This window comes from Spinacia oleracea, chromosome 6 (assembly GCF_020520425.1).
Source record: "Spinacia oleracea cultivar Varoflay chromosome 6, BTI_SOV_V1, whole genome shotgun sequence".
NCBI classification, from domain to species: Eukaryota; Viridiplantae; Streptophyta; class Magnoliopsida; order Caryophyllales; family Amaranthaceae; genus Spinacia; species Spinacia oleracea.
This window is the reverse complement of record NC_079492.1, coordinates 31419712-31431778: the sequence shown is the minus strand read 5'-3', so window position 1 is coordinate 31431778 and position 12067 is coordinate 31419712. Positions and strand designations below refer to the sequence as shown.

Sequence of the window (12067 nt, the reverse complement as noted above, 5' to 3'; positions counted from 1 at the left end):
GGCATCGATGGCAAGTCGAGACCTTGGTGTTATAACTGCTGACCTTCTCTTATCAGAGGGGTCAGTCATATAAAAAATTTGTTTAGCTTGATTAGCTAGTATAAAAGGATCCTCCATGTGACCGGTCTTTTTAAGATTAACCAATATTTGCCCTAAGTTAGTTTCTTCAACTCCTTTACTGTCAACCCATTGGCATTCGAAAACAGGAATAAAAAACCTAGAGTAATGCAACTCGCAAATCTCCTCAATGACTCCATAGTATCGCACAGTAGCACACACCGGATGATTATCTTTCGCACTAGCAAAATGAATAGCTTCAGCTTCCAAAGTAACCCCACTGTTTTGCATAGTACTAATTTCATCTTGGAACCTCGTGTAAAAAGTGCAACCATTAATAACATATCCAGAATAATAAGTTGCAGTGAAGCTGGGTCCATATGCTAAACTCTTAAGTCGATCAGAAATTATTGTTGAAGGGTCTTCAAGTTCCCTGGTTACTTCATCTTGGAACCAAGAAATGAATGACTTGCTGTGTTTTTCGGCTAATGCTTTTTGGTTCGCCCGTGGATTATACTTCTTCAAGTATCTCATGTGTCTTTCAACATATGGTGCAACTTCATCCTCATTATGCAGAATATATGAATGTGCCTTGTGCTAGTTTTCATAAGACATATCAAGCTGTTTACGACCTAGGGTCCCCTGACCATTCAATCTTCCACTATGCCGAGATACTGGGAGTCCTATCTTCATTGCATTTACCACAAATTCACTAGCATACGCGAGTACTTCTTCATAAGAAAGTCGTTCTGCAATACAACCTTCAGGTCGATAAGCATTTGTGACATATCCCTGGTATGTTCTCATTTGCCTTTCAAAAGCCCATTGAGCTCTCAAATATACCGGACCACAAAACCTTATCTCTCTTACTAAGTGAACTGTCAAATGAACCATGATATCGAAAAACGATGGAGGAAGGTACATCTCTAATTGGCATAGAATTATAATAATTTCATCCTCCAAAGCTTTCAAATCTTTAGGATCAATAACTTTACTATAAATCGCATTAAAAAATAAACACAGTCTGATAATGGCATGTCGAACATTTTTAGGCAGAATTGAACGAATAGCCACAGGTAATAATTGTTGCATTAAGACATGACAATCATGAGACTTAAGGCCCACAAGCTTCAAGGTTTCCATGTTTACAAGGTTGCGAATGTTAGAAGAATACCCCTGTGGCACTTTAACTCCCGCCAAGCTCTCACATAACTCGATTTTCTCTTTCCTGGACAGTGTATAGCCAGCAGGAGGCAAGTATTTCCGACCCCTCTCCTTCTCAACAACATGGAGTTCCTCTCTGATCCCCAAGTTCTTTAAGTCAGCTCTAGCTTTTGGTCCATCTTTAGTCTTCCCAGGGATGTTCAATAATGTACCAATTATACTATCACACACATTCTTCTCAATATGCATCACATCAAGCGAGTGCCTCACAAAAAGATATCTCCAATATGGCAAGCTCCACAATTTTGAACACTTCTTAAACCCCTGCTTAGGAAGAAATTTTCGATGTTTCTTCCCAAATATGATCTGGATATCTTTTATCTTTTCAAACACCTCTAAACCGGACATGATCTTAGGACGCCCTCTAAATTCTTGTTCCCCATTGAAGGCCTTTTTCATGTTTCGATAGTGATGATCACATGGCAGAAATACACGATTTTTATCAAACACATGTTTTCCTGATCCGTACAACCATTGTCCCTTGAATTGCTCCATGCATATGGGGCATGCTGCTTCCCCGTAAACTGTATAACCAGAAAGATTACCATATGCTGGAAAATCTTGAATTGTGCAGAACAACATTGCGTTCAAGTTGAATTTCTCATTTCGATGTGCATGGAACACTTCTACACCTGTTTCCCAGAGCATCTTCAAATCATCGATTAGAGGAGCCAAATACACGTCGATATCATTACCACGCTGCCTTGGACCAGAAATCAACAATGATAACATCATATACCTTCTTTTCATGCAAAGTGTGGGAGATAAGTTGTAGGTAATCAAAACAACAGGCCACGTACTGTAAGTGCTACTCAAGGAGCCAAATGGATTGAACCCATCAGTAGACAAAGCAAGGCGTAGATTACGCTTTTCTTTGGCAAACTCGGGGAATTTCCCATCAATAAACTTCCATTGTGGGGAGTCAGCTGGGTGTTTAAGCATTCCATCATCTTCTAGACCATCAAAATGCCATGTCAACTTCTCGGCATCTCCAGCATTAGAAAATAGCCTTTTAAACTTGGGTATTAATGGAAAATACCACAATACCTTTGCCGGGACCCGTCCTTCCTCTTTCTTGTACCTCGAGGCATTACAAACTGAGCAACAATGTAACGACTCATTCTCATTTCTATACAACATGCAATCGTTAGGGAAAGCATGAATTTTCTCATAAGGTAAACCCATAACGCTTAAGGACTTTTTTGCCTCATATGTACGACATGGAAGGACGTTATCATCCGGAAGCATATCTTTGAACACGTCCAATATCATATCAAAGCTTACATCAGTCAACCCATTACCAGCTTTCACGTTATACAACCTAATTAATGCAGACAACTTCGTATACTTAGTGCAACCTTTATACAAAGGTTTTTCAGAGTCATTTAGCAAACTCTGAAATTTGGAAGGATCTTCATCAAAATTTTCCTCGACCAAATGGAGCATTTCCTCTAACCTATCTCCCTCACTACGACCTTCAACAAACATTAGTCGCAGAGTTACCGACAGAAGCTTTATCCTGGCATTCGCCGTGCCAAACCCAACATGTATATGTTTTATCAAATCCCCATCTATCTAAATGATTCAGTATCTCCTCGAGTCTCTTATGCATGAAATTATGGCACATGAAACAAGGACAAGGTAGCTTGGAGCGGCCTCCGCCATTCTTAACTGAAAACTTAATGAATTCCCTTACACCTGCCTGATATTCTGGGTCACCCGGATTTTTCATTGATATCCAACTCCGGTCCATTTCTATTTACTACACACCAACAAATGGAATTGAAAACATATTGCATAAAATATTCATAAATGTTGACTAGCTCAAAAAAACACACTTATTGTACCGTACTAGGTGAACAGAAAATTCAAAAAGTAATTTGGCACATAAAACAATTTGTGAAACTACAAAAGGTATTAAATATATAATCTAGAAACTCACACATAAGAAAGTGATATTAAATTAGAATGGAAGAGGAGAATGACAGTCGGGAGATTATGCTCACCTAGTAGAAGAATTCACGCCTTGATAGGATAAATGGATGATTTGATTCTTGAAACTAGCAATACCAGCAAACTAAAAGGGGACCTGAAAACAAAAACAAACAAAATCGATTAATTAATAAATATTATTGCTGCAAACAAGTTCAACAAAAAATTGTCAGATTATACAAATAAAATTAACATAAACAAATACATAATCCAAAAAAACAAAAGAGACGTAACTTCATCGTGAACAAGACTGTTTCACAAATTGAACAAAAAATTTACAAATATTTTAGCTTTAAGAACTACAAATACATGCAACCAGAAGGCACGATGAGATCCCAATCGAAACTGGGTCCCTTCTGCGAGCACGCATGGAAGAAACATGGGCTGCAATATCTGGCAGTGATGTACAAAACACGCTGCAATACAGCACTAGACCAGCTAGGCGGGAGGTTTACATCTGTTGGCTCGCTCCACCACTAAATTGGATTACTTTGAATACAGATGGGGCTGCCAAAGGAACCCCGGGGGAAGCTGGTGGAGGTGGAGTGCTGCGTGACAGTAGGGGTGTATTCATCAGGGGATTTACAGCCAACCTGGGAGTGTGCAATGCATACAAAGCTGAATTGTTGGCGGCAGAATTGGGACTAGAGATGGCAGTTAACTGGGGCATTCAAAAGCTAATTCTACAGATGGACAATCAGGCCTGTTTTGAAGGTATGAAGAATACAATACACAGTAACACAAAAACCCATTCTGAGAATTTGGTGATGACCAGATTTGGTGTTCCAGTTTCTCATCACAATCTGAAGTTCATTCTCTCAAGACTCAGGCCTTCTGCGTATACCCAACCATCTCAACAAAAAAAGCCACACACTGCTAGAAAATTCACACTTCAAAAACATGTGACTAATGGTCTCGTTCTCCTTCTGACACAAGGCACATAATTGGTCACAATGAATACCAATTTTTAGGAGATTATCACAAGTGACCAATCTTCCCAGAATAGTCAACCAAACAATGAAATTTTTTGCCAAGAACAAAATTGGAAAAATTGCCACTCAAGAAAACCATTTTTCCAGTAGAAAAACTCTAAAAAAAACAAACTTATGTTTCTCTTCGCATTTACCCATAAATTTTATCGAAACTTATGGCCACCAAAGTCCCCAAATTTTGGGGGAATTCAACATGATTAAGGATAAACTTATGGCCACCAAAATCTCACAGCAGAGGCTCAAACACCATTAAACATCAATACTAGCTTAATTGAAATTGAAAATTTCAGAAAAAAAACTTACTTTCTAGCAGATATTACAAATTAACTCGAAAAAACCCACAAGAAATTCAGAAATTCGAAACAAAAATTAAAGAAAAGAAAGAGTCGTGATGAGAATAAATACCTGTTTGTAGTTCGCTAGTCGTGACCTCGCCGTTGGTAGAGAACGCTGGTGGTTAGGTCGCCGTTGATGGTGAACGCTGGTGGTGAGGTCGCCGTTGATGGTGAACGTCAATGGAACAGAACCCTAACCTTTAACGAGGAAGAAGAAAGAAGCAGAGTGAATGGTATGTTACACGGGGGAGCGCGGGATAAAAAAGGAAATTGGAGACCTGTTATTTTAAACAACGGATCTCTTGCATAAATTAATTATTTTTTCAGAAAATGTGGTGGGCCATGACACATGTGAGAGACCCGGTTAGTTAAACAAAGGTCTTTTTTTCTCTTATTTTATTTTGTACGGGAAATAAAGTGGGCTTTTTTAACAACCTAGAGACCCGTTAATTTAAATATTGGATCTCTTTTTTTTTCCCTTTAAATTTAAAGTGGGTCATTTAATACATAAGAGATCTGTTATCTCTAATAAGAGATCTTTTTCATTAAAGAGACCCATTATGTCGATCAAAGGGTCTCTTCTTAGAGATCTCTTTGGCCATTTTTGTAGTAGTGACCTTAGGTACCTGGGACTTGACACTTTCAAAAGAGTTTATGATGTGGGAATAAAGATCGAGGACGACCTCGCCAAAACCATACAAAGCAAACCCACATATAAAAACAACACCTATAATCGGGCTAACACATCCCAAGCCCAAGAAGTCCATGCTGTAGAAGAGACTCCCGCCCGAAGAAGCCCTGGAAGATGGGTCCGAGACCGAAAGTTTGCCCCACTCGGGTCGACTTTGGTACAAGCCTTTGAAAGACTAACCAATCAAGGAAAGTTGAGACCTATACGCCCCACCCGTGACCCTCCGGTCAAGGGCAAATATTGGGTCGAAGGTACTTACTGCAAATTCCATCAAGGAAATGGGCATGACACTGAAAACTACTGGAATCCAAAACATACGATCCAGGACATGATAGAGGATGAAGTGATACCTCTCCCTAACGTTGGAAAACCCAACAACAACAAAAGCCCACTCGGCTCTTGTCACATCTCTCTCGACCAACCAGAGAACTTCGACCCCACGGTGTACATCACGCCTCAAGGTGCACCACTCGCTGTGGTCCCTATGGATCGAATCGAGAGAGAAGTGTGCGGTGTGTGGGATGATGATGCTGAAGATATTTACCTATCTCAAGTGTCGGGCCAGGACCTCTTCACTGAAACTTGGCCCGGGTATGCTCTCATTGACACCACCCCTCAGGAGCCCGAGGTCGACAACCTCACCCGATCCGGAAGAATATACCAACCGGATATTCACCCACCTCCTATGGACAACATCCCAGTTAGGCAAACTCCTGAGAATGGACGGCATGCCACCGTCGCAGAAGTCATTGAGAATCCTCTCCTGAAACAACTAAAAAGAACCAAGGCCGAGATTACCATCTGGGATCTCATGTGTACTTCTAAGGAACATCGCGAAAAGCTTATTCGCTCACTCGACCTCATCTCAGTACCTACAGATATCACACCTGACTCATTGGTTAGCCATGTCACGAGAGATGCTGGAGAAAAGGCCATAGTTTTCACTGACAAAGACTTGCCCAAAGAGGGGGGTGCTCACAATAAAGCCCTTTATCTAGTGGTTGGATGCAAAGGACAAAACATCCCCCTAGTGCTCGTAGATAACGGTTCGGCGGTTAACGTTTGCCCGTTGCGAACCGCCCATTGCCTGGGACTAGGAAGCGATGACTTCCAAACCTCCACACAAGGGGTACGAGCCTATGATAACTCTCGAAGGCCTGTGTTGGGAAAAATCAACCTTGCCATACAAACCGGGCCTGTGGCACGCACCACGGAGTTTCAAATAATCGACGTCAAGCCCACTTTCAACCTCCTATTGGGGCGACCTTGGCTCCATGACTTAGGAGGTGTGGCTTCTACCCTGCACCAAATGGTTAAACTTAACCATAACGGGGTAATACTAGAAATCCGCGCCCCTCCTCTCGACATCAGTTGTACTATGGTTGGAACGGCCGAAACTGCAGACGACCTTTATGGGTTTCAAATGGAAGAATCAATCAAGTTCATTGAAAACTATGATCCAGCATTCCTAGACCCGCATGCATCCCGGGTCATCCCTAGAATGCTGCTAGCTCAAGGTTATTTCCCAGGAACCCCATTGGGCATAAGGAAGAAGGAATGCACATTCCATCCTTTTCCCAACAAATCTACTCCCTTTGGCTTAGGCTATGAACCAACGGAGGAAGATATCGCTGACCGCCTGTCTGGGCTACGCCTTAACAAAGCCAAACAAACCACCCTCCTTCCCCCGTATCAAAGGACCCTTAACGGGATGTTCGTTCGGGAAGGAGAAGAACACCCATGCTGTGATTTCCCTGAACCCTTCGTTCAGGATGGCTTGCTAAAACCCGGATTTGAAATTTTCCATGACTGCCACATCTTGGATGAGGCACCCCACCTCACCAAGACTAAAACAGCTGAAATATTGGACAACCAGGCTCTATGGACATTGATTAACGAATCGAGGCTTATGGAGAACGAGACTGTGATGACTAACCTAGCTTTACAAGATGAAGGTTTCGATCCAACCCGGTTAATCTCTCCCGCATCAACAGTAGAAGAGGTCGAGAACGGATGGGTGAAGACATATCAGTGGGTCAATGCAAAAGGAATAGAATTCAAGATGAGTACCGTTGAAGGACCAAAGTTTTATGAGACTAAACCCCAGGCTTGAGCCACATAGAGCACCATTAATAAAAAGCGCCTAGTAGTTCTTTAGATTGGTAGAAAAAATAATAGAGACTTTAGATGGTCCTAAGGCCCTTTAGAATATAGGTCAGTTTTATTTCAGTGTGTTTTCCTTACTTTCCAAATCAATAAAGGCGTAATATTTCTTCTAAAAATTTTATTCTAACACTAAATGAGCGCCAAATGTACTTGCAAAATACAAAAATAAAGAGGCGGCCTACTCTAAGCCCAACAAACAAGGCCCAGTCGGCCTTGAAATAGTGCCATGGGGACTAATTCCCGAAACCCAAAAAAATAAACCGCACCATCCCATTCATATCCCCAAAACATAAAAGTCAACCAGTGTAACCATAAAAATCAACCCATGCAACCCAAAGAAGTCAAAGGAAATCAAAATCCAAAACGAAATCAAATGTTGCTTAAAAGGGGAATTAATAAAATATAACCCCCACCAATTCTTCAAAAACGACACGCACCTCAACCCACCTCAAAAGCCTACACAAAGATCTTCATAACTTCCACACCCTAACTCCATTTTCAAAACTGTTTCGAGTCACGAATAGAAAAAATTAATCCGGACAAAAATGCATTTCACGCTAACAGTCAAAAAAAGCCTCCAAAATAACCTCAAAATTGACTTTAAATACGAGCAAAAAATCAAGGCACAAAAAAAGAAATAAATGCAAGAACATGTGAAGCAAAGCGTCAAAAACGACCGCCAGAAATCATTTTCAGCGCCCAGGGCTGGGCGCCGAAATTTCTGACGCCCCAGCCTGGGCGTTGAAACTCTCTGCCTGCCAAAAAAATTTCTTTTCAGAAGTGCTCGTCATTTTATCCGCACACAACAGAAAAATAACGAACACTTGGGGGGGAGGGGGTACAGTACGTATCCAAATAGGCTTACCACGAATATAGCCATACAAATTAGTCGAATTTCATATTTTACGCAACTTATGGCAAAAAAAACGGCAGATGAAAATAATGATAATACTTCACTCATTTGACCGATTAAGTAATATGCTTCCACCTCAAGGCATATCTACCGAAATCCGGCATACTAGAACCTATTCTAAAGCTAGAACTACGCGCGACCTGATTCTGACAAGATACGTAGGCAATCCTTACCAAGGATTCGGTCCAATAAAAAAAAACATATTCTTTGTGCAAAAGTGTTAGACATATAAAAACATAAAAAAGAGGAGAAACAAAAATAAATGAAAATGAAAAATAAAAATACGCCTTTATTGAAAAATAATAAGAAGGAAAACAAAGTGCTAAGAATAAAAACAAACACAACTGAAATAAATAGAGGGCACCTACACCCTAGCAAGAACCACACTACTCTAGTTCTTTCGGATCATCAAATAAAGTCTTGTAGAGGGCAATGTTCGCAGGATCCACCCCCACAGTCTTCTGCACTGCCCCAATATCAATCTACATAAGAACCGGCTCCTGGACACTAACTTCCAAAGATTCCAAGGCTTCAGAAACATTCTCAGTTATAGCCCGCTCAGCCTCAAGGGCACAGACAATGGTGGGAGAAGGATTATTATCATTTACTAGACTAGCCACTGTTTCTACAGGCGGATGAGCCTTCCTAACCCATACATTGTTCCGGCGACGATCTCCGCGAGAGCTTGCATTTCTTTTAACAACAGCAGGCCCCTTCATGTTAGGCATCTTTTTAGGCCTGAAACTGGAACGGGGAGGAACTTCCTTTCACTTTCGATCAGGACGAGCTTTCACAGTCTTAATACTATAGGTACGAGGTTTGGCAGAATCAAGACCCTTATACTTAACACGAATACAAGGTATGAAAAGCTCAGCCGGCTCCCCATTACGAGCCTCGGCCCTCACATCTTTATCATCGGAGCTCATCCACAACTTGTTGTTTTCAGAAAGACCCACAAAGCCATTTGTAGCTACGACCCAACGCGGGAGACCATCATAATACTTAGCCCACGCTAGAACCCGTGTTTGTGAAAAGGCCGCTACCTTAGGTGGTACCGTATCAGAAAAGGGGATAGTCTGCCTTAAACCATATTGACGCATGACTCGGTAAGGGAAAATATAAATGGGACGAGATAGCCCCAACAAGGAAACATAAACCGATACATCAGAACCCCCTGTCATAGTAGTCAAACCCCACCATGGTACCACCCACTTAATAGAACAAATGCCATAAGTAAAAAAGGAGGTCCATTCGGCCTCGTCCTGGCCTTCGTGCAAGTATTTTCGGTTACCCAAGGCTATAGGGCGATAATGTTTAGGATCGGCAGGAGCTTCCAAAAGTCTAAGCCGGTCCACGAGCCAAATCTGCAAAAAACGAGCACGATCAAAAAAATAATAAAAGAAAACGGTTCCTTGTGCGCAGTTTCAACGCCCAGGACCAGGCGCCGAAAATTCCAGCGCCCAGCCCTGGGCGCTGAAACTCGTTGTGTACGCAAAAAAAAATGTGTATACGTGCGCAAGGATAAATCGATTACCTGCAGTAATAGGGGGCTCCCCTTAAAATGTTCAAATTTGGTATCCTTCTTCAGCTCATCCGCACTCAGCAAAGTCTCGGCAACAACCAACGGCATAATAGAATAACAACTTTCCATCTGGCTAATCAAGGGGATCAACCTTATGTCACCGAATGCACCATTGTCATTCGACAGCAAATAGTGATTCAACAAGCAAAACACAAGGGCTCGAATATTCAATTTCTGTTCGGTCATATTCTTACTAGGCCTAAAGTGATGTTTTACAAGTTTTGCCAAGTTAACCTCATCACCTACAACAATTTCAGTAAACATGTTATCATCTAGTCCTAGGAAAGCCCCTATGGTTGTTTTACCCTCTTCAATAGTGTCAGGAGTAACAGGAGTAGCATTAGTAGGATAACCAAGGATCGCAGCAAATTCATCTGGCAAAGGACATATTTCGTTGCCCCGAAAGGCAAAAACATGATGATTGGAGTCCCAAAAGCTTAGGGCAACATGCAGAAAGTTATAATCAATATTAATTTGTTGTAAGCCTAAAAGTGCCTCTAAGTGGTATTCTTTTAACAAAGCCTTTTCTGTGGGAGTAAGGGCCCGTAGCCAACGCCTAACAGTCCGTTGGAGTGAGAAAGTAGGGATCGACATGGCAAAAGCAATGAGTAATTAAAACACAGCAACAAATAGAGAAAGAAATTGAGAGTGGTGGAAAATAAGGACGTGTCTAGCCCCTATATATAGCTGGACGCACCCAGTGACATCCTGATCCCATTCGGAAACGTGTTAGGAAATCCGAAAGTCAAATATCACCAGGAAAAGACTTTCACCACCCACGGCTGGGCGCCGAAATGTTTAACGCCTAGCCTTGGGCGCTAGAAATTCAGCCGAAGGCCCAGATTTCACAAAACGCGAAACAGGAAAGGACTTAAAACCGTGTTGCTAAACACGAGGCCCTATTGCAAGTAGGATCAAGCCCAAAGCACATTTAGCTCCCAAATAAGCAAAAAAAATAAACATTAAAACTTGGTCGAAACTTAGACTTGTCTCAGAAAATGCTTATGTACACTTTTCAAAAACAAGTTAAATATCATGGTCATTCTTCGAAACACCAAAAATGTGTATCGTTAAGTCGTTGGTTTTCCAAATAAAAAATGTTTGTAAGTCAAAGGGTTAATCCGGGCCAAGCTAAAACGGGATGTCGCCTGAAAACTAAAGTCGCACTCCACGGCTTCGCTAAAGTAGCACACTACTATAAAAGGTCGCTCGCACATACGAACATGACCCCAAACATGATTACAAGATGAGAAAAACGACCGACGAGCCCCAGTGCTTGGGGGCTCGCGAAAAAAATATATACTCCAACAAGGAGCGCACAATCAAAATCACATTCCCGGACTGCGCCACACACCATATCATGTTTGGATATCTCAAAAAAAAAAACAGGTTCGACCTCAGAGAAAGGTCGTCATTGACACTTGTGCACGGTCCTCTGATCAAAGACCAAGTAGTGGCAAAAATCGAGCCGTAAAGACTAGCTCAAAATCACGAAAGCAGACGGTCACAACACAAAGGTCCGTCTGAACACGTTGTCAGCCCACGTTCAGGTTACAACTAAATTCGAGCATCCCTCGAAAGAATTCGCTCTTGCAAAATAAATAAAATGAAATTCTCAAAAGGAATCACAAAGAACCAAAGAAATAGGAACTTGCCCATCTTCAGTTGGCAAGATCGCGTCACAAACCGCGCGAGTTCCCAAATCGAAAAAAACGAATTCAGGGATGTCCACCCTTAGCGGACAGGGCTCGCCCACCTTCAACGGGCGGGGTCTGCGTCACTAGCCGCGCAGGTCCTCAGTTTTCCAAAAATGAAATCTTCAAGAACAAAATGAAACAGGCTCGCCATCTTCAGCCGGCGGGGTCTACGTCACAAGCCGCGTAGGTCCTTATTTTCAAATATTCAAAAACAAGATTCGTCCACTTCTATCGGACGGGGTGTCCACCCTTAGCGGACAGGTTCGCCATCTTTAGCCGGTGGGGTCTACGTCACAAGCCGCGTAGGTCCTTATTTTCAAATATTCAAAAACAAGATTCGTCCACTCTTTTGGACGGGGCGTCCACCCTTAGCGGATAGGCTCGCCATCTTTAGGCGGCGGGGTTTACGTCACAAGTC

The 12067-nt window shown here is 42.0% G+C and overlaps 1 protein-coding gene across 1 annotated transcript; it reads right to left on the bottom strand.

The window, feature by feature from the left end:
• Positions 1-654: 654 nt before the first annotated feature.
• On the bottom strand, positions 655-3034 carry LOC110792280 (uncharacterized). Its single transcript, XM_056832069.1, has 2 exons — positions 2827-3034; positions 655-2756 (listed from the first exon to the last, which is right to left on the bottom strand). Exons 1-2 carry the CDS (start codon positions 3032-3034, stop codon positions 655-657), a joined length of 2310 nt encoding a protein of 769 aa, XP_056688047.1.
• Positions 3035-12067: the final 9033 nt, after the last annotated feature.

Excerpts from the sequence above, each read along its gene's own strand:
- LOC110792280 (XM_056832069.1), bottom strand. The coding sequence starts at position 3,034 with ATGGACCGGAGTTGGATATCAATGAAAAATCCGGGTGACCCAGAATAT. Across the intron at positions 2,757-2,826 it reads ATTTGATAAAACATATACAT|GTCGTAGTGAGGGAGATAGG; the intron begins GTTGGGTTTGGC and ends TGTTTGTTGAAG.